The sequence below is a fragment of the Rhinoraja longicauda genome, chromosome 1 (assembly GCF_053455715.1).
Source record: "Rhinoraja longicauda isolate Sanriku21f chromosome 1, sRhiLon1.1, whole genome shotgun sequence".
In the NCBI taxonomy this organism is placed as follows: domain Eukaryota; kingdom Metazoa; phylum Chordata; class Chondrichthyes; order Rajiformes; family Arhynchobatidae; genus Rhinoraja; species Rhinoraja longicauda.
The window spans coordinates 21,475,704-21,497,851 of record NC_135953.1 but is presented as its reverse complement, the minus strand read 5'-3'; the positions used below and the strand labels follow the sequence as shown (position 1 = coordinate 21,497,851).

At 46.2% G+C, this 22,148-nt stretch overlaps 1 protein-coding gene across 1 annotated transcript in view; it reads left to right on the top strand.

Moving 5' to 3' along the window:
• Positions 1–16,050: 16,050 nt before the first annotated feature.
• Positions 16,051–22,148, top strand: part of pstpip2 (proline-serine-threonine phosphatase interacting protein 2) — a 93,136-nt gene continuing 87,038 nt past the window's right edge. The window contains exon 1 of the mRNA XM_078416441.1: positions 16,051–16,357. Coding sequence (XP_078272567.1) covers positions 16,325–16,357 — 33 coding nt within the window. The 5' untranslated portion in view covers positions 16,051–16,324. The remainder of the gene's footprint in view (positions 16,358–22,148) is intronic.

Here is a 22,148-nt window from a genome sequence, read left to right as displayed (position 1 = left end):
GCTTAGCCTTTTTCCTTGTGTATACATTTGAGGTGGAGAAAGTTTGCGCTCATAAAAAAAACATGATTAAGGACAAAAGCTGATACCAACAATGCTTGCCAATTTGAATTTATTGAACCCTACCTCTATGGTATCAGTACCACATGAATGGTTTCATGTATTGCTTCATACTTGCAGTGGTCATTTATGAATATCTATATACTAAAACTCTCGTTTGTTTGTTCCTGAACTACAGCCAAAATGATACACAATAGCGCAACAATTTTAGGCCACCTTACTCACTGTCATCCCTTTGGTGCTGATGGAAGAAGTTTCATTGAAATTGGTGTTATATATTTAAAGTTATTCACATTTTAAAGTTTAAATCTCCTAGGGAGGGGAGCAGGGAGGATAAGGGGGGTTTAGGGGGGTGGGGGGGGGGGGGAGAGGGGATGAGGGGAGGGGGAGGAGAGGGTGCTGCACCAATGCAGGCGAGGTTTGGGCCCAACGGGTCCACTTGGTCTAGTAAAATATAAAATTCTGAGAGATGGCTGAAAGTGGATAACATTTTGCTTTCAACTCAATGTGACCATTTAGTTTGACAAACACAAAAATGCAAGAACCTTCATAAATGTAACCTGACATACAGTGCCCTCCATAATGTTTGGGACAAAGACCCATTATTTATTTATTTACCTCTGTACTCCACAATTTGAGATTTGTAATAGAAAAAAATCACGTGGTTAAAGTGAACATTGTCAGATTTTAATAAAGGCCATTTTTATACATTTTGGTTTCACCATGTAGAAATTATAGCAGTGTTTATATATAGGTGTCCCCCGTCCCCCCCCATTTCAGGGCACCATAATGTTTGGGACACAGTAATGTCATGTAACTGAAAGTAGTCATGTTTAGTATTTTATTGCATATCCTACGGGACTGAACAGCGCCCGGTGCGGCTCGGCCGCGGGGTCTTTCCATCTCCTTGCGGGGGCTGTGCCGGTCAGTCGCCTCGGTAGGGGTCAAGTTGTCTGTACGTGGGAGGGGCATGGGGGAAGAGAGAGGGGAAGTTTTTTTGCCTCCATCACAGTGAGGGGGTGTTTGGAATCACTGTGATGGATGTTTGTGTTGGGGTTGTGTCTTGTGTTTTTTTTTTGTACTGGCTAAGTAATCTCGTTCTGTACGAATGACAAATAAAGCTATTTTGGATTTTTTTTTTGGATTTGGATGCAATGACTGCTTGAAGTCTGCAATTAATGGACATCACCAGTTGCTGTGTGTCTTCTCCGGTGATGCTCTGCCATGCCTGTATTGCAGCCATCTTTAGCTTATGCTTGTTTTGGGGGCTTGTCCCCTTCAGTTTTCTCTTCAGCATATAAAAGGCATGCTCAATTGGGTTCAGATCGGGTGATAAATTTGGCCACTCAAGAATTGACCATTTTTTAGTTTTGATAAACAATAGACAATAGACAATAGGTGCAGGAGTAGGCCATTCGGCCCTTCGAGCCAGCACCGCCATTCAATGTGATCATGGCTGATCATTCTCAATCAGTACCCCGTTCCTGCCTTCTCCCCATACCCCCTGACTCCGCTATCCTTAAGAGCTCTATCTAGCTCTCTCTTGAATGTATTCAGAGAATTGGCCTCCACTGCCCTCTGAGGCAGAGAATTCCACAGATTCACAACTCTCTGACTAAAAAAGTTTTTCCTCATCTCGGTTCTAAATGGCCTACCCCTTATTCTTAAACTGTGGCCCCTGGTTCTGGACTCCCCCAACATTGGGAACATGTTTCCTGCCTCTAACATGTCCAACCCCTTAATAATCTTTATTGCTTTAGCGGTATGTTTGGGATCATTGTCTTGCTGTAGAATGAACTGCTGGCCAATGAGTTTTGGGGCATTTGTTTGAACTTGAGCAGATAGGATATGTCTGTACACTTCAGAATTCATTATGCTACTATTATTGGCAGTTGTATCATCAATGAATAGTGAGCCAGTACCTTCAGCAGCCATACATGCCCAGGCCATTCGGTGCTGGCTCGAAGGGCCAAATGGCCTCCTATTTTCTATGTTTCATAACACCCCCCCCACTGTGTTTCACAGATGAGGTGGTATGCTTTGGATCTTGGGCAGTTCCTTCTCACCTCCATACTTTGCTCTTGCCATCACTCTGATATATGTTAATCTTCATCTCATCTGTCTGCAAGACCTTTTTCCAGAACTGTGGTTGCTCTTGGCAAACTAACCTGCCCATCCTATTTTTGCAGCTAACCAGTGGTTTGCATCTTGCAGTGTAGCCTCTGTATTTCTGTTCATGAAGTCTTCTGTGGACAGTGGTCATTGACAAATCCACACCTGACTCCCGAGGAGTGTTTCTGATCTGTCGGACAGGTGTCTGGGGATTTTTCTTTATTATCGAGAGAATTCGTCTGACATCAGCTGTGGAGGTCTTCCTTGGCCTGCCAGTCCCTTTGCAATTATTAAGCTCACCAGTGCTCTCTTCTTTATGATGTTCCAAATAGTTGATTTTGGTAAGCCTAATGTTCGGTTGATGTCTTTAACAGATTTATTCTTGTTTCTCAGTCACAATGGCTTCTTTGACTTTCACTGGCACAACTTTGGTCCTCATGTTGATAAACAGCAATAAAAGTTTGCAAAGGTGATGGAAAGACGAGGTGCTGAGAGCTCTCTTATACCTGCATTAAGGAGGCAATTAAACACCTGAGCAATTATAAACGCCTGTGAAGCCATGTGTCCCAAACATTATGGTGCCCTGAAATGGGGGGACTATGTACAAACACAGCTTTAATTTCTACATGGTGAAACCAAAATGTATAAAAATGGCCTTTATTAAAATCTGACAATGTGCACTTTAACCACATGTTGAAACAAAGACCAGAATACGAACAGAAGGTATGAGACAGGTTCAGTGTATTTTGTTTAAAGATTTCGCGCAGAAACCAGCCCGTCCAAGTCTGCACCGACCAGCGATCCACACACATTAACACTATCCTACACACACTAGCGACAATTTACATTTATACCAAGCCAATTCACCTACATGCCTCTAAATCTGGAGTATGGGAGAAAACCGAAGATCTTGCAGAAAACCCACGCAGGTCACGGGGAGATCGTACAAACTCCGTACAGACAGCACCTGTAGTCGGGATCGAATCCGCGTCTGGTGCTGCAAGCGCTGTAAGGCAGCAACTCTACTGCTGCGCCACCGTGCCGCCCGTAAAGGTATGAAGAGTTGTGGATTGTGAAAGGGGGGGGAGGAAAGAGGCTGGAGTGGGAAGGTGGGTGTGGTGGAGGGGCGACAAAGGTGGGAGTGGGGGCAGAGGGGAGGGAATAGGCGGGAGAGAGGAGTCGCAGTGTGGGAGCAAAGGAGGGAGGTTGGGGGATGGGGTGGGTGTAGTTAGAAGTTACCTAAAATTGTAGAACTCAACATTCGTACTGTTGCATTTTAAGGTATCCAAGCGAATATGAGATGTTATTCCTCCAGTTTGTGTGTATGGCCTCACTTTGGCAACGGAGGAGACCCAGGACAGAAAGGTTAGCTTGGGAACGGGAAGAGGGGGGTTAAAGTGGTTAGCAACTGGGCGATCCAGTGGGCCTCAGCAACACGGCCCATTACCGATACAAATACAGATGCTTTCTAGTGGTGTGCCCTGTGCCTAGTGGTGTGCCTCAGAGTTCTGTACTGGGCCCGTTACTGTTTGTCGTCTGTGAGTTGGATAAGAACGTACATGGCAAGATTAGCAAGTTTACAGATGATACAAAAGTAGGTGGTTTTGCAGATAGTGAAGATGGTTGTGAAAAATTGCAGCAGGATCTGGATCGATTGGCCAGGTGGACTGTGGAATGGTTTATGGAATTTAATATAGAGAAGTGTGAGGTGATGCATTTTGGGAAGCCTAACATGGGCAGGACCAACAAAGTGAATAGTAGGACTCTGGGGAATGTTGTGGAGCAGAGGAATCTAAGAGTGCAGGTGCATGGTTCCTTGAAGGTCCAGTCACATGTAGATAGGGTGGTCAAAAAGGCTTTTGACGCATTGGTCTTCGTCAGTCAGAGTATTGTATAGAAATTGGGAGCTCATGTTACAATTACATAAGATGTTGGTGAGGCCGCATTTAGAGTATTGTGTTCAGTTCTGGGCACCATGTGAAAGGAAAGATGTTGTCAAGCTGGAAATGTTACAGAGAAGATTTACAAGGATGTTGCCAGAACTAGAGGGTCTGAGCTATAGGGAGAGCTTGAGTAGGTTGGGACTCCTTTCCTTGGAGCGCAGGAGGATGAGGGGTAATCTTATAGAGGTATACAAAATCATGAGAGGAATAGATCAGGTAGATGCACAGTGTCTCTTGCCCAGAGTAGGGGAATCGAGAACCTGAGGACATAGATTTAAGGTGAAGGGGTAATATTTAATCTGAGGGTTAACATTTTCACACAAAGGGTGGTAGGTGTATGGAACAAGCTGCCAGAGGAGGTAGTTGAGGCTGGGACTATCCCAACGTTTAAGAAACAGTTAGACGAGTGCATGGATAGGACAGGTTTGGGGGGATATGGGCCAAACACAGGCAGGTGGGACTAGTGTAGCTGGGACATGTTGGCCGATGTGGGAGAGTTAGGCCGAAGGGCCTGTTTCCACACTATATCACTCTGTGACTCTATGACTTGTCCATGCATGACCAAAAAGGGTGCAAGGAGTTAAGAGTCAGGAGTCCTGGTGTTGTATTATCGTCTGATGTCCTAAAAGGAACAATGAAATGCTTACTTGCAGCAGTACTACAGATATATAAACATAGTACTCAGTGGACACCATAATAAACAACAAAAGGAAGTTCAATATATTTTAAGAAACAATATAGTACAAAGACAAAAGCAAAGCCCCTCAGCCTTAGTGCAATCAAGGCAGTTCAGTTATTCTCAGAGTTAAACCTGTTCACCAGCAGAGGGGGATAATGTATTAACTTTAAATTTCCCTACTACACATTTTGCTAACCTGATTTGCATGTTATATGTTTTGGTTGTAAAAAAACAAAATACTCAGGAGTCAAAATTCTAGTTATCAGGAATCATTGAGGTTGTGTGTCTCTAGGTTAAAGTTAGGTGGAAAGTAAAGCTTCTCTCTCACTGATTCCCAGAGATACATTGGAGGTTAGTTTACCTAGATATTATCAAAGTTTTGAAAGTAGTTGTATAGGAAGGAACTGCAGGTGCTGGTTTAAACCGAAGATAGACACAATGCTGGAGTAATTCAGCCGAACAGGCAGCATCTCTGGAGAGAAGGAATGGGGGACGTTTCGGGTTGAGACCCTTCTTCAGACAATTATATTCTGTCTTCACATGAAACTCATCGAGTAAGTAGTTCGCAGTAATGATAAATACATCAAGTGCAAAAACAGCAGAATGGTGCAAGATTGTTGAGCAAAATCTGAGGAGTGCAAAAAAAATTAAAGCAAATGATGGAATAACTGAATGAGGTGGAGTTTCGGGTCGAGACCCTTCAGACTGGTGTTAGGGGAGAGGCAGATACATAGATAAGGAAATGTAAAGTGTGAAAATAGGACAAAGGGAATGAAGTTCAAGGAAAATGTAGAATAGATCATTGTTAGCTGGGAGAAGATAACAACAACAGAAAGCAAACAGTCAGAGACAGTAAGACTGGTCGGAGAACTGGGAAGAAGGAGGGATGGGGAGAGAGGAAAAGCAAGGATTACTTGACGTTACTCCTAGATATCGGCGAGACCAAGCACAGGCTTGGCAATCATTTCGCTGAACACCTCCGCTCAGTCTACCTAAACCTACCTGATCTCCCAGTTGCTAAACACTTTAACTCCCCCTCCCATTCTCATACTGACCTTTCTGTCCTGGGTCTCCTCTATTGTCAGAGTGAGGCCCAGCGCAAATTGGAGGAACAGCACCTCATATTTTGCTTGGGCAGCTTACATCCCAGCGGTATGAACATTAAACCTTGCTTTTCCACACCCTGTTGTGGGAAAGATGTTAAGCTGGAAAGGGTGCAGAGAAGATTTACAAGAATATTGCCATGACTTGGCCTGAGCTATAGGGAGAGGTTGAGTAGGCACAGACTTTATTCCTTGGAGTGTAGGAGGATGAGGGGTGAAGTCGGTTCAAGTCTACACACAACGGGTGTCAAAGGTTATAATAATGATAATAATAAACATTTATTTTATATGGCGATTTTCCAAGTGCTCAAATACGCTTTAAAAAAACAGTCATGACATAAAAACAAACAGACGAACTATCCTGACGGAGAAGCGGCGAACAAATAGCGCCAGCGTCCTCTCACGTCAGGGTCCGGCAGTAGACAATAAAAACACAAGACACACAATTACAATTTTAACACAAACAGCCATCACAGTGATTGCTCCAGGTACACCCTCACTGTGATGGAAGGCAAATAAAAGTCTTATCTCCTCCTTATTCTTCTCCCGTGGTGCCACGAGGCGACCGAGGCTCCCGACTTTTGAAACCCCCACCGTGCGATGAAAAGTCCCAGGGCCGAGCCGAGCAGGCCGATGGGGAGAAGGCAGGAAAATGGGATCAGGAGGCAGAGATCAGCCATGATTAAATGGCGGAGTGGACTCGATGGGCCGAATGGCCCAATTCTACTATAACCTGTGAACTTGTGAAGTTCCAGCTCCCTATGTGCAAGAAGAGGGAGAAGAACCAGATCATAAAAATAAATACATATTTAAAATGTACATATTGATGGTACAGTGGATGGTACAGTAGACTGAGCACAAGTATGTTGGACTGGCAGAGCTGATTGTTTTACTTGGCAGCAGATTCCGATCCTGACATCTGCTCATATTTTCCTTCAATGTTCACTCTACTGGTGAAGGACCCATTTTTAGAAATGCTTTCCCATGACTCCTATCATTTGAATCTGAAGAAAATAAAACATTGACTAAAAATATTACAGGAGGGAGGAAACTCTGCCTCAGCACAAATCACGGTGGAAGCAGCTGGGCTGCTGTGGTTCAGAGACACCGCTGTGATTACAGAAGAGGAGGTGAGGTACAAGCTGACAGGTTGAATAACCAGGACATGAAGCTAAAAGTAGAAATAAAGAACCGCAAAAGCTGGTTTATACCAAAGATAGACACAAAATGCTGGAGTAATTCAGCAGCATCTCTGGAGAAAAGGGATAGGTGAAGTTTCGGGTTGGGACGCTTCTTTAGACTGAAAGTACCTTTCATTTCAGCAGTGTGCAAGAGTTGGTTGCCGACCTGAAGAAGTGGGGTGAACACAGCACTGTCGTTGTCAATAGAGCTGCTGCAAAGATGGTTCCTTGGTTTCAAGAGAGAGTTAGATTTAGCTCTTAGGGCTGAAGGAATCAAGGGATATGGGGGGAAAAGCAGGAACGGGGTACTGATTCTAGATGATCAGCCATGATCATCTTGAATGGCGGTGCTGGCTCCAAGGGCCGAATTGCCTACTTTTCTATGTTTTAGTTGCACCTATTTTTCAATGCTTCTATCAATATCACCAACAAACTAACTTGTTCCCTTCACATTAACGCAGTGATCGTGAAAGCACATCAGCGTATTTAGTTTCTTAGGCATCTGAGAAGATTCTACATATCCACAAGGATTCTCCCAACCTCCTATGGATGCCCGACTCCATCTGGCTGGGTGCATCTTCGCCTGGTATGGTATCTGCTCTACGCTTGACCACCTGAACATGCAGAGAGTGATGAACAAATCACCATCCATCACGGGCTTTCATCCAACCCATATTCATGATGCGTTGCATCAGGAAGGTTAGAGGTATCATCAACGATTAATGCCACCTTGGTCATTACTGGCCCTGGGAGAAGATACAGGAACTTGAAAACCCAGATATTCAGACAAGAACAATGTTTTCCCCACTGCGATCACACTCCTGAACCAATCACCTCTTCCTGGAGGTCTGCCACATACTCTTTCTTTAAACTCGACCTCATTCAGTTATTCCATCATTTACTTTAATTTTTTTTGCACTCCTCAGATTTTGCACGACAATCTGGCACCATTCGGCTGTTTTTGCACTTGTTGTATTTATCATCACTGGATACTGGTTACTCTATGATGAGAAGATGGGATATGATTGTCTGAAGAGCCGAAATGTCACCCATTTTTTCTCTCCAGAGATGCTGCCTGCCCGCTGAGATACTCCAGCTTTTTGTGTCTATCTTCGGTTTAAACCAACATCTGCAGTTCCTTCCGACACATATGATTATACCCTGGTGTATATGGCAATAAACTAATATGAATCTAAATATATATTTTTCAGATTCCTAGTACTTGCAGTGTTTTATATTTCCAGTGGATATCTTACAATTTACTTTTCTTCTCATTTTCCTTTTTGTTCCTCTTTTCTTACTTCCATCACCTCCAGCACATTATCTCAGCCAGTAGCACCACAACTTTAATCTCTTTGCCCGCCACCCCATCACAGATATTCCTTTGTTCTTCCCGCCTCCTTCTCGCGGTTTCTCAATTCTGATATAAGGTAATAATTTTCAGGAATATTAAAACATAAGAAAAAAATTGCAGAAAGTTGTGGACGTAGCCCAGCCCATCACACAAACCAACCTCCCTTCCATTGGTTCCATCTTTAGTTTAGTTCAGTTTAGTTAGTTTCGTTTATTGTCACGATACTGAGGTACAGTGAAAAGCTTTTTTGTTACGTGCTATCCAGTCAGCAGAGGGACTATACATGATTACAACCAAGCCGTCTACAGTGTACAGGTGCACGAGATTGGGAATAACGTTTAGTTCAAAATTAAGTCCATTTAGTCCAAAGTGCAAGATAGTCCGCGGGTCTCCAATTAGGTAGATGGTAGTTCAGGGCTGCTCTCTAGTTGGTGATAGGATGGTTCATTTGCCTGGTAACAGCTGGGAAGAAACTGTCCCTGAATCTGGAGGTGTGCGTTTTCACACTCTTGCCTGATGGGAGAGGAGAGAAGAGGGAGTGGCTGGGATAAGACTCGTCCTTGATTGTGCTGGTGGCATATGTATGTACATCCATGTACCTGTCTAAATGCTTCTTAAATGTTGCAATGGCACCTGCCTCAACTAACTCCTCCTGCATTTCGTCTCATACACCCACCACCCTTTGTGTAAAAAGTTACCCCTCAGATTCCTTTCATATCGTTCCTCACTCACTTTAAAATTGTAAGGATTACAATTTAGATAATATTCTTCTTTTATATTTTTTCTTTCAAAGTGAATAATTTCTCTTTTTTCCCGTATTGTACTCCATTTGCCAGAACTTTGATTATTATTTATCTAAATTTCTTGGTAGCTTCCTTATATCCTCCTTATAATTAACTTTCCTACCCACCTTTAGGTTTACAGCACATTTAGCAACTCTACCTTTAGTGCCTGCATCCAATTCATTTATATAAATTGTAAAAATCTGAGTCCTCAGCAGAGATCCCTGTGGCTTATCATTCATTGTATTTTGCCAACCTGAAAAGGGTAGTTTATACCATATCCTTGTTTTCTGTTATCCAGCTAATCGTCTATCCATGCCAAGAAGTTACCTCCTAAGCTATCTTTACACAATATTCTTTAATGCAACTTATCAACTTTATAAACTCCGTCCTTTATAAACTCCACTGGCTCCCCATCCCCCAGAGAATCCAGTACAAAATCCTCCTCATAACCTACAAAGCCCTCCATAACCTGGCCCCATCCTACCTGACCGACCTCCTCCACAGGCACACTCCCACCTGCACCCTCCGCTCTGCCGCTGCCAATCTCCTATCCCCCCACATCCGGACTAAACTCAGATCCTGGGGGGACAGGGCTTCCTCCATCGCTGCTCCCACCCTATGGAACTCATTACCCCAAACCGTTAGAGACTCCCCCACACTCACCACATTCAAAACATCGCTGAAGTCTCACCTGTTCAGTACTGCCTTCAACCACTGAAGGTCACCTCACCTACTGTCTCCTTTCTCTGTTCATTTATTTATTTACTTATTTATCTATTTATTAATTTCCCTATGTTCTCAAAATCTCTGTAAAGCGTCTTTGAGTATATGAAAAGCGCTATATAAATAAAATGTATTATTATTATTATTATCAATTGCCTCTGGAAATCCAACATCTACTAGTTCCACTTTACCTGAAGCACTTGTTTCTTATAAACTCCTAGAGATTCATGGAGTCCAACTTGCCCACACCGATCAACATGTCCCATTTACACGAGTCCCACCTGCTTGCTTTTGGCCTACACCCCTCAAATCCTGTCCTATCCATGTACCTGGCCAAATGTTTCTTATTCAAAATGTTCTTCTTCAAATGATTCTAATAAATTGGTCTCCCTTTCACAAAGTCATATTAACTACCTTTGAATTTTTCTGTACCCTGCCCTAACATCCTTAATAATACCTTTGACTATTTTCTCTATAACAATTTTTAAGCTAAAAGGCCTGTAGTTTCCTACTTTCACCTTTAATCCAGACAGCACCCTGGTTAACCACCCTCTTCAATGTCTCCACATCCTTCCTGTGACCAGAACTGCAAACAATAATCCAAATGTGGCCAAACAAAAGGTTTCAAAAGCTGTAACATGGCTGTCTGGCTGCTAAACTCAATGCCCTAAATGATGAAGACAAGCAACCACATTTGCTTTCTTCATCCTCAGTCTACAGAAGGGTGTCGACCTGAATCGTCACCCATTCCTTCTCTCCAGAGATGCTGCTGAGTTACTCCAGCATTTTGTGTCTATCTGATGTGTAAACCAGCACTTGCAGTTCATTCTTACACATGCTATCTTTACCACTCTCTCAAGTTGTGTTACTACTTTCAGGTATTTACAGCTTGATGCTTGCCATACAGTCTTTAAAAAAAACAAAAAAACATTTAGAAGCGTTTAGATGAACATGCGAATATGCAGGGAATGGAGAACATGGATCACATGCCTCTAGAAGAGATTAATTTAATTTGGCATCGTGTTTGCCATGAACATTGTGGGCCAGAGGACCTGTTCCTGTGCTGTACTGTTCTATGTTCCATGTCGAAGCAAAGAACTGCAGATGCTGGTTAATACGCAAAAGGGCACAAAGTGCTGGAGATGCTCGGCAGGTCAGGCAGCATCTCTTTAGAATATGGATCGATGACCTTCGGGTCAGGACTGAAGCAGTCTGAAGAAGGGTCTTGACTGGAAACAACAGCTATCCATGTTCTCCGGAGATGTTGCCTGACCTACTGAGTTACTCCAGCACTTTGTATCCTTCTATGTTCTCTATTCATGGAGTCAGTATGACATGGAATCTCACATGCAACTTAAACTGACAATATGAGAGGAATTATGCATCTGAAGCATGACATGATGAAAAGATTTTCACAGCCACACTTTACACTCGGTGAAGTGCCTGGTTGCTACCATGGGAACTTGCTGATGCATGGCAGCAAGCTGCGATAAGCATCTAAGTGTTAATGACAAGGCAGAATCTGGGTTTAATATTTTGGTGGGGTACGTTTGGGCTCTGAACATGACGGTTAACTTATTTAAAGACAGAACTCAGATGTGAGACTCAAATTGTGCAAAAAATGTTAAAACCTGGAAAACCAAAATAAAGAATTGTTTTGATTTGAAGAGATTCCCAACCCAAAACATCGCCTATCCATATCCTCCAGAAATGCTGTCTGATCCACTGAGTTCCTCCAGCACATTGTAATTTAGAGTTTAGTTTAGAGATACAGTGCAGAAACAGGCCCTTCGGCCCACCGAGTCCGCGCCTTCCAGCGATCCCCCTACATTAACATTATCCTACACACTAGGGACAATTTACAATCTTTACCAAAGCCAATTAACCTGTAAGTCTTTGGAGTGTGGGAGGAAACCGGAGCACCCGGGGAAAACCCACGCGGTCACGGGGAGACAGCACCTGAAATTAGGATCGAACCCGGGTCTCTGACACTCTAAGACAGCAACTCTACTGCTAAGCCACCGTGTTGTACTCTCAGCAAGATTCCAACATCAGCAGTTTCTTGTGTCTCTGTTTTGATTATGAGTTCTAATTTCCTGATTTGATGCTTTAACTACTTCTCTTTCAATAGACAATAGGTGCAGGAGTTGGCCATTCGGCCCTTCGAGCCAGCACCACCATTCAATGTGATCCTGTTGCAGTATGACTTTAGGACTCTCTGATTTACATTCTACACATCCTCATTCCTGTGATATCAATCATCATGCCTGTACTTGTTTGCCCTGTTCCTACTGCTATGCTTGACACCACATCCGGGGCATGGTGGCACAGCGGTAGAGTTGCTGCCTTCCAACACCAGAGACGATCCTGACTACGGGTACTGTCTGTATGGGGTTTGTACATTCTCCCCGTGGGTTTTCTCCGGGATGCTCCGGTTTCCTCCAACATTCCAAAGACATACAGGATTGTAGGCTTATTGGCTTGGTCTAAATGTAAATTGTCCCTCCAGTGTTTGGAACTAGTGTTAGTGTGTGGGGATTGCCGGTCGGTGTGGACTCGGTGGGCTGAAGGGCTTGTTTCCGACCGGTATCTCTAAACTAAACTAAACTAAACTAAAATTAATTACCTAAACCCGCCTAATTCCACCAGAGCCAGTCTACCATTTGAACTCTTTCTGCCATCAGCAGAACAATATATTCATGGAATAGACACAAAATGCTGGAATAACTCAGCGGGGCAGGCAGCATCTCTGGAGAGAAGGAATGGGTGACGTTTCAGGTCGAAGCCCTTCTTCAGACAGGGGTAGTACTGCAGATCTGGCTAAATGTCAGGCACACTGGGTTTGAACATTCTCAATTGTTCAAACACAGCCCTCATGTTTAAAGTCCAATTCACAGATAATCTGGCAGGGGAGATCTTTCGCTGCATGTGCTTTTTTTAACAACGCTGCAGCCTGATCTATTTCCTGAATCTTGAATGGCAGCAACACAGTGCAGCTCCACAGACCGGGGTCAAGGTTGCTGAGAGGCCCTGGTGCCAAGCATGCACTCCAGGTGCAGAGACCACCCAGGGTGTTGCACCTAATCTTCCACAGGGCTGAGGCTGAGGGAGAATTAACAGTTCTCATAGCCAATGCTACATATGAGTTCATAAGTCCTTAGTTTAGTTTAGATGCAGTGCGGAAACAAGCCCTTCGGCCCACTGAGACCGCATCAAGCAGCAATCACTCTGTACACCAGCATTATCCTACACATTAGGGACAATTTACCAAGCTACAAACCTGTACGACTTTTTTGGAGTGTGGGAGAAACCGGAGATCGCAGAGAAAACCCACTCAGGTCACGGGGAGAACGTACAAGCTCCGTAGAGGCAGCACCCGTGGTCAGGATCGAACCCTGTCTCTGGCGCTTGTAAGGCAGCAACTCTACCGCTGTGACACCATGCCGCCCTTGGAGCAGGAGCAGAATTAGGCCATTCTGCCCATCAAGTCTACTCCGCCATTCAATCATGGCTGATCTATCTCTCCCTCCGAACCCCATTCTCCTGCCTTTTCCCTATAACCCCTGACACCCGTACTAATCAAGAATCTGTCAATCTGCACCTTAAAAATATCCATTGACTTGTCCTCCACAGCCGATTGTGGCAATTAATTCCACAGATTCACCACCGTCTGACTAAAGAAATTCCTCCTCGTCTCCTTTCTAAAGGTACATCCTTTTATTCTGAGGCTATGCCCTCTGGTCCTAGACTCTCCCACTAGTGGAAACATCCTCTCCACATCCACTCCATCCAGGCCATATGATTAACCTTATATCACCAATTTCAGTTTTCACGTGGCTTTCCTGAAAGCATCTTAAAGTCTAACTAAAACACCTACCCAGAATTAAATCACAACCAGGAAGTGTGACGTTGCCCAGACGCTGCTCCTGCATTATGGTCACACAGGTGCTGACTCTGCACATTCATTTCACTGGTTGGAAGCACCGCAAACTTTGCATCTGATGAGCAAATGTTTAACTAAGGCTAACTCATTGCTATCAGAAGGGTCAGAGGTGCAGCAGGGCAGCACAGTTGTGCAGTAGGGTGGCACAGTGGTGGAGGAGTCGGGCACAGTGGAGCAGCAGGGCAGCACAGTGGTGGTACAGCAGGGTGGCACAGTGGTGGAGCAGGGTGGCACAGTGGTGCAGCAGGGTGGCACAGTGGTACAGCAGGGTGGCACAGTGGTACAGCAGGGTGGCACAGTGGTACAGCAGGGCGGCACAGTGGAGCAGCAGGGTGGCACAGTGGAGCAGCAGGGTGGCACAGTGGTGGAGCAGGGTGGCACAGTGGTGGAGCAGGGTGGCACAGTGGTGCAGCAGGGTGGCACAGTGGTGCAGCAGGGCGGCATAGTGGTGCAGCAGCAGGGCGGCACAGTGTTGCAGCAGGGCGGCACAGTGGTGGAGGAGTCAGGCACAGGTGCAGCAGGGCGGCACAGTGGTGCAGCAGGGTGGCACAGTGTTGCAGCAGGGCGGCACAGTGGTGCAGCAGGGCGGCACAGTGGTGGAGGAGTCGGGCACAGTGGTGCAGCAGGATGGCACAGTGGTGGTGCAGCAGGGCGGCACAGTGGAGCAGCAGGGCAGCACAGTGGTGGAGCAGCACAGTGGAGCAGCAGGGCAGCACAGTGGTGGAGCAGCAGGGCAGCACAGTGGAGCAGCAGCATGGCACAGTGGTGCAGCAGTAGAGTTGCTGCCTTGCAGCGCCAGAGACCCAGGTGCAATCCTGACAACGGGTGCTGTCTGTACGGAGTTTGCACATTCTCCCTGTGACCGCATGGGTTTCACATTTGTTTCAATTACATATACCTCCTAAAACTACCACTTTGCTCAGTTTAACATTCCACAGGGCATCTCAACATCACACAACTTTCTGCCTCTGTTCAGGCTGCTTCCGTGCTTGATCTCAGCAGGTCTGGCAGCATCTGTGGAGGGAATGGACAGACGGAGTTTCATGCTGGGTCAGGACCTTTCTTTAGATCTGGGCTTTTCTTCAGATGAAGGGTTGCAGCCCGAGACGTCATCTATCCATGTCCTCCACAGATGCTGCTTGACCCGCACCATTGAGTTCCTCCAAGTCCAACAAGGTTCCAGCATCTGCAGTTTCTGGTGTCTCCATTTTACTGTTTCTGGTCTTGGTGTGCTCCCATTCCAGAGGCGTGCACACAATTCAAAATGCAGGAAACACTCAGTATCTGTGGAAATTCAGATCTAGGTTAATTCCCAGAATGTCGGGACTGTGATATTTTGAAAGACTGGAGCGACTAGTCTTGTATACACTGGAATTTAGAAGGATGAGAGGAGACCTTATCGAAACATATAAGATTATTAAAGCCAGTAAAGTCCAATCAAGGATAGTCAGAGGGTCACCAATGAGGTCGATAGTAGTTGGCGACAACAATTGGTAACAATTGGTGTATAGGGTTTGGGGTATATAGGGTGAGGGGGTGTATAGGGTGAGGGGGTTTGGGGGTATATAGGGTGAGGGGGGTATATAGGGTGAGGGGGGTATATAGGGTGAGGGGGGTATATAGGGTGAGGGGGGTATATAGGGTGAGGGGGGTTGGGGGTGTATAGGGTGAAGGGCTGGGGCTTTGTCCCGCCCCCCCTGACATCAGTCTGAAGAAGGGTCTCGACCCGAAAAGTCACCCATTCCTTCTCTCCCGAGATGCTGCCTGACCTGCTGAGTTACTCCAGCATTTTGTGAATAAATCGATTTGTACCAGCATCTGCAGTTATTTTCTGATACAATTGGTAACAAGTTTGGTCATGATTTTGTCAACCCTTTAAATGGAAAAGTGGAACTACGAGCGAGTTGTTATTTGATTGAGTTTAACATGTTTACTTTGTACTGCGGCACTTTCAGTGTAAAAAAATACCGTCCGCTGCGACAATGTGACCGTCTGAAGTTACCCGCTGCCCAAAAGCCAACCCATTGCATTGATCATTGACGGTCATTGACGTCCCTTGCCTGACCGACAGGTCAGCTCCCCACCAACTACAATACAACTATCACGTGGAGCAGAGGCAACCTATTGCCAGAGCGTTTTCTCAGGCGTTAGGACCTGGAGGTGGTGTTTTTCCGGGGAGCAGACGGCCGATGAGGAACTGAGAGGCGGAGGAGGTTGTGGCACTGAACAGGACTGGACTGGGCAGCGCAACACAACACACAACGCAACACAACACGGCTCAGAGCAGCGACCGCGACTGAGTCGAGCAGCAGCCGGGGCAGCACAGGCTACAGCACAACACAGCACAGCGCAACAGAGCACAGCACAGCGGAGCACAGGACAGACAGGCTGCAGCACAGCGGGCGAGGCGCTGGGACAGGAGAGACTTTGCACCGACCTGCGAGATGAAGGAGTCACGCTTGAGCGAGAACTTCTGGGTGAGAGGGAGCTCTGGGAGCCGGGGGAGGGAGGGAGGGAGGGAGCACTGGGAGGGTGTCTGGGCTGGAGGATCTGTGGGGCAATGGGGAGTAGGATGAATGGAGGGACTGGGTGAGTGTGAGTGAGTGAGTGAGGGGGTGGGGGTGTCTGGTCACCGGTGGGAGCCGGGCTGAGCGGCCGCAGCGGGGCAGGGAGGAGATGGGGAGGGAACTCAATCCCAAAAGTGATTGGGGATCAGAGGACAGGGGGGGGGGGGAAGAATAGGAGGAGGATGGGAGGGGGGAATGGGGGGATAGGATGGAGGAGGGGTGGGGATGGGGCAGAATAGGATGCGGGAGATTGGGAGGTTGGCGGCGTATAAGTTGAAGGGGATGAAGGGGGTTTGGGGGTGTATAGGGTGATGGGGTTTGGGGGTGAAGGGGGGTTTGGGGGTGTATAGGGTGAGGGGGTTTTGGGGTGTATAGGTTGAAGGGGTTTGGGAGTGAGGGTGTTTGGGGTGTATAGGTTGAAGGGGTTTGGGGGTGAAGGGGGTTTGGGGGTGTATAGGGTGAGTGGGTTTGGGGTGAAGGGGGTTTGGGGGTGTATAGGGTGAGTGGGTTTGGGGTGAAGGGGGTTTGGGGGTGTATAGGGTGAGGGGGTTTTGGGGTGTATAGGTTGAAGGGCTGGGGCTTTGGGGAGTATCGGTTGAAGGCGGTAGCAGGATAGGATGGGAGAGGTGGGGACATTGGGAGGAGGATAGGATGAAGTAGGTGAGGTAGGATTGGATGGACGGATGGGGAAGGGGGTAAGATTGGAGAATAGGATGGGGGTGTGGGGGAGGATAAGATGGAGGATGTCAGGATGGGGAGGGTGGGTACATAGAAACATAGAAAATAGGTGCAGGAGTAGGCCCTTCAAGCCCGCACCGCCATTCAATATGATCATGGCTGATCAATCAACTCAGTATCCCGTACCTGCCTTCTCTCCATACCCCCTGATCCCTTTAGCCACAAGGGCCACATCTAACTCCCTCTTAAATATAGCCAATGAACTGGTCTCAACTACCTTCTGTGGCAGAGAATTCCACAAACTCACCACTCTCTGTGTGGAGAAATGTTTTCTCATCTCGGTCCTAAAAGACTTCCCCCTTATCCTTAAGCTGTGACCCCTGGTTCTGGACTTCCCCAACATCGGGAACAATCTTCCTGCATCAGCCTGTCCAACCCCTTAAGAATTTTGTAAGTTTCTATAAGATCCCCCCTCAATCTTCTAAATTCTAGCGAGTACAAGCCGAGTCTATCCAGTCTTTGTTCATATGAAAGTCCTGCCATCCCAGGGATCAATCTGGTGAACCTTCTCTGTACTCCCTCTAAGGCTAGAATGTCTTTCCTAAGAGCCGGGGGAGAGGGCAAAGTACTGGGAGCCGGGGGAGAGTGGGAGGAAGGGAGGGAAGGAGCGCTGGGAGGGTGTCTGGGCTGGAGGATCTGTGGGGCAATGGGGAGTTGGATGAATGGAGGTGCTGGGTGAGTGAGGGGTGGGGGTGTCTGGCCACCGGGGAGTCGGTTGGAGCCGGGCTGAGCGGCCGCAGCGGGGCAGGGAGGAGATGGGGAGGGAACTCAATCCCAAAAGTGGTTGGGGATCAGAGGACAGAGAGGGTGGGGAGAGATAGGAGGAGGAGGAGGGAATGGGGGGATTGGATGGAGGAGGGATGAAGGGGATGGGATAGGTGGGGATGGGGCAGAATAGGATGCGGGAGGTTGGGGGGTTGGCGGCGTATAGGTTGAAGGGGGTTTGGAGGTGAAGGGGTTTGGGGGTGTATAGGGTGAGGGGGTTTGGGGATGTATAGGTTGAAGGGGTTTGGGGGTGAAGGGGGTTTGGGGGTGTATAGGTTGAAGGGGTTTGGGGGTGAAGGGGGTTTGGGGGTGTATAGGTTGAAGGGGTTTGGGGGTGTATAGGTTGAAGAGGTTTGGGGCTACTTGGACCCACATCTACTCCACTCTGTTTCCTGGGATTTGATGGTTATTTGTCTGGTGTAGTTGTGTGTGTCTTCTCCAAATCCCCAACCCCCCCCCCCATCCCCCCACCCCTGTTGCTGAGTATTTGCAGCATTTTGTGTTTTCACATCTTTGTAGCTTTCACTGTGAGCAACGGATTGGTTTAAATGACCCTGAAGTATGTGAAACAACGATGGTTCTGGAGTATGAGGCTGGTAAAATATTGGCTGTTCAACCACAAACAGCTCTTTAAACTGTTGCAAGAGATTCAAACAGGTCAGCGAGCCATCACCAGGCAAACATGTTAGATGGGAGAACTTGTATTGAGAATTAGGAAGTTGAAAAATAATTTAAATAAATACTTTAAATTAATTTTCTTGGGGAAATACCCCAAAATATTACCAGAAATCATAGAGAACCACATAGGTAGAAGATTGAGGAACTGATGGGAAAAATGTCTTTGATAAAAAGTGTGCTGGATGTGTTGGTGATCTTAAAACCTGATGACTGGAAAGACTCTAAGGGGAGTAAGAGACACCTGTGGCTGACGAGGGAAGTCAAGGACAGCATAAAAATTAAGGAGAGGAAGTATAACATAGCAAAGAAGAGTGGGAAGACAGAGGATTGGGACTCTTTTAAAGAGCAACAAAAGTTAACTAAAAAGGCGATACGGGGAGAAAAGATGAGGTACGAGGGTAAACTAGCCAATAATATAAAGGAGGATAGCAAAAGTTTTTTTAGGTACGTGAAGAGGAAAAAAATAGTCAAGGCAAATGTGGGTCCCTTGAAGACAGAAGCAGGGGAATTTATTATGGGGAACAAAGAAATGGCAGACGAGTTAAACCGTTACTTTGGATCTGTCTTCACTGAGGAAGATACACACAATCTCCCAAATGTTCTAGGGGCTGGAGAACCTAGGGTGATGGAGGAACTGAAGGAAATCCACATTAGGCAGGAAATGGATTTGGGTAGACTGATGGGACTGAAGGCTGATAAATCCCCAGGGCCTGATGGTCTGCATCCCAGGGTACTTAAGGAGGTGGCTCTAGAAATAGTGGAAGCATTGGAGATCATTTTTCAATGTTCTATAGATTCAGGATCAGTTCCTGTGGATTGGAAAATAGCAAATGTTATCCCACTTTTTAAGAAAGGAGGGAGAGAGAAAATGGGTAATTATAGACCAGTTAGTCTGACATCAGTGGTGGGGAAGATGCTGGAGTCAATTATAAAAGACGAAATTGCTGAGCATTTGGATAGCGGTAACAGGATCATTCCGAGTCAGCATGGATTTACGAAGGGGAAATCATGCTTGACAAATCTACTGGAATTTTTTGAGGATGTAACTAGGAAAATTGACAGGGGAGAGTCGGTGGATGTGGTGTACCTCGACTTTCAGAAAGCCTTCGACAAGGTCCCCCATAGGAGATTAGTGGGCAAAATTAAAGCACATGGTATTGGGGGTAGGGTACTGACATGGATAGAAAATTGGTTGACAGACAGAAAGCAAAGAGTGGGGATAAATGGGTCCCTTTCGGAATGGCAGGCAGTGACCAGTGGGGTACCGCAAGGTTCGGTGCTGGGACCCCAGCTATTTACGATATACATTAATGACTTAGATGAAGGGATTAAAAGTACCATTAGCAAATTTGCAGATGATACTAAGCTGGGGGGTAGTGTGAATTGTGGGGAAGATGCAATAAGGCTGCAGGGTGACTTGGACAGGTTGTGTGAGTGGGCGGATACATGGCAGATGCAGTTTAATGTAGATAAGTGTGAGGTTATTCACTTTGGAAGTAAGAATAGAAAGGCAGATTATTATCTGAATGGTGTCAAGTTAGGAAGAGGGGATGTTCAACGAGATCTGGGTGTCCTAGTGCATCAGTCACTGAAAGGATGCATGCAGGTACAACAGGCAGTGAAGAAAGCCAATGGAATGTTGGCCTTCATAACAAGAGGAGTTGAGTATAGGAGCAAAGAGGTCCTTCTACAGTTGTACCGGGCCCTGGTGAGACCGCACCTGGAGTACTGTGTGCAGTTTTGGTCTCCAAATTTGAGGAAGGATATTCTTGCTATTGAGGGCGTGCAGCGTAGGTTCACTAGGTTAATTCCCGGAATGGCGGGACTGTCGTATGTTGAAAGGCTGGAGCAATTAGGCTTGTATACACTGGAATTTAGAAGGATGAGGGGGGATCTTATTGAAACATATAAGATAATTAGGGGATTGGACACATTAGAGGCAGGAAACATGTTCCCAATGTTGGGGGAGTCCAGAACAAGGGGCCACAGTTTAAGAATAAGGGGTACACCATTTAGAACGGAGATGAGGAAGAACGTTTTCAGTCAGAGAGTGGTGAAGGTGTGGAATTCTCTGCCTCAGAAGGCAGTGGAGGCCAGTTCGTTGGATGCTTTCAAGAGAGAGCTGGATAGAGCTCTTAAGGATAGCGGAGTGAGGGGGTATGGGGAGAAGGCAGGAACGGGGTACTGATTGAGAGTGATCAGCCATGATCGCATTGAATGGCGGTGCTGGCTCGATGGGCTGAATGGCCTACTCCTGCACCTATTGTCTATTGTCAAAGTTTTGAAGGATTTGGCTAGAGAAATAATTAACACTGATTACAATCTTCCAATAGTTGTGTAGGAAAATAACTGCAGATGCCGGTAAAAATCAAAGGGATCACAAAATGCTGGAGTAACTCGTCTGAAGAAGGGTCTCGACCCGAAACGTCACCCATTCCTTCTCTCCTGAGATGCTGCCTGACCTGCTGAGTTACTCCAGCATTTTGTGATACCTACTATCTTCCAATATGTTATAGATTGTTCCTATAGATTGGAAGGTAAATGTGATATTACTATTTAAGGGTCGAGGGGAGGGAGAAAACAGGAGACTGGATGTTTTAGCCTGCATCACTAGAATTAAATGTGTTGTACAGATTATCCCTGGGTTATGAACGGCCAGCTAGGGACAATCCACATGCGAACAAGATCCCATAATGTTGTTAAATTCAGATGTCTGACAGACTAGAGGGACTAGTTACCCCTCTCTCTTTGCATTTAGTAATTTCTTTCTTACCAGTCTTGTGGTCTTTTGATGTAATTTGTTACAATACTGTGGAGGTATGTTTACCAGATTGAGTGAGTTTTGGGTATATTCCAACTTGAGGACAAAATTGTCTCATGGATGTTAGGTTTCCGGTTATTCATGTCTCGTGAATCGAGGTACAGTGAAAGGCTTCTTTTTTTTTGCACGTTATCCAATCAGATCAGACAATACTATACATAAAACTATCAGTCAATTGGTTTACTGATTAAGTACAACTTCATCAGTTGTACTTCACAACTGATATTGAAGTACAATAGATAGAGCAAAGGGTGCAGAGTGTAGAATGTAGTTCTCAGCATTGTAGCACATCGTTTCCCTGGACAAAGTACAATGTCCACAATTGGGGTAAAGATGAATTTGGTTGTTTTCTAGTCAGTGCTGCCACAAGGAGCGTCTGCAATGTGACCTCTGCCAGCTTCTGGCCAGTAAAATGGAGGCACAAGAAACTGCAGTTGCTGCATTCTTGAGCAAACCACACACTGCTGGAGTAACTCAGCGGGTCAGGCAGCATCTGTGGAGGGAATGAATACATAACATTTCGAGTCAGGGCCCTTCTTGAGACTGAATCAATCTGAAAAAGGGTGCCGACCCAAAATGTTGTCTGTCTATTTCCTCTTCAGATGTTGCCAGATCCATTAAGTTTCACCAGCACTTTTGTGTTTTGCACTTCTGGCCAGAGCAGCTATGGGTGGAGGGGGGTGGAGGGGGGGGGAGAGG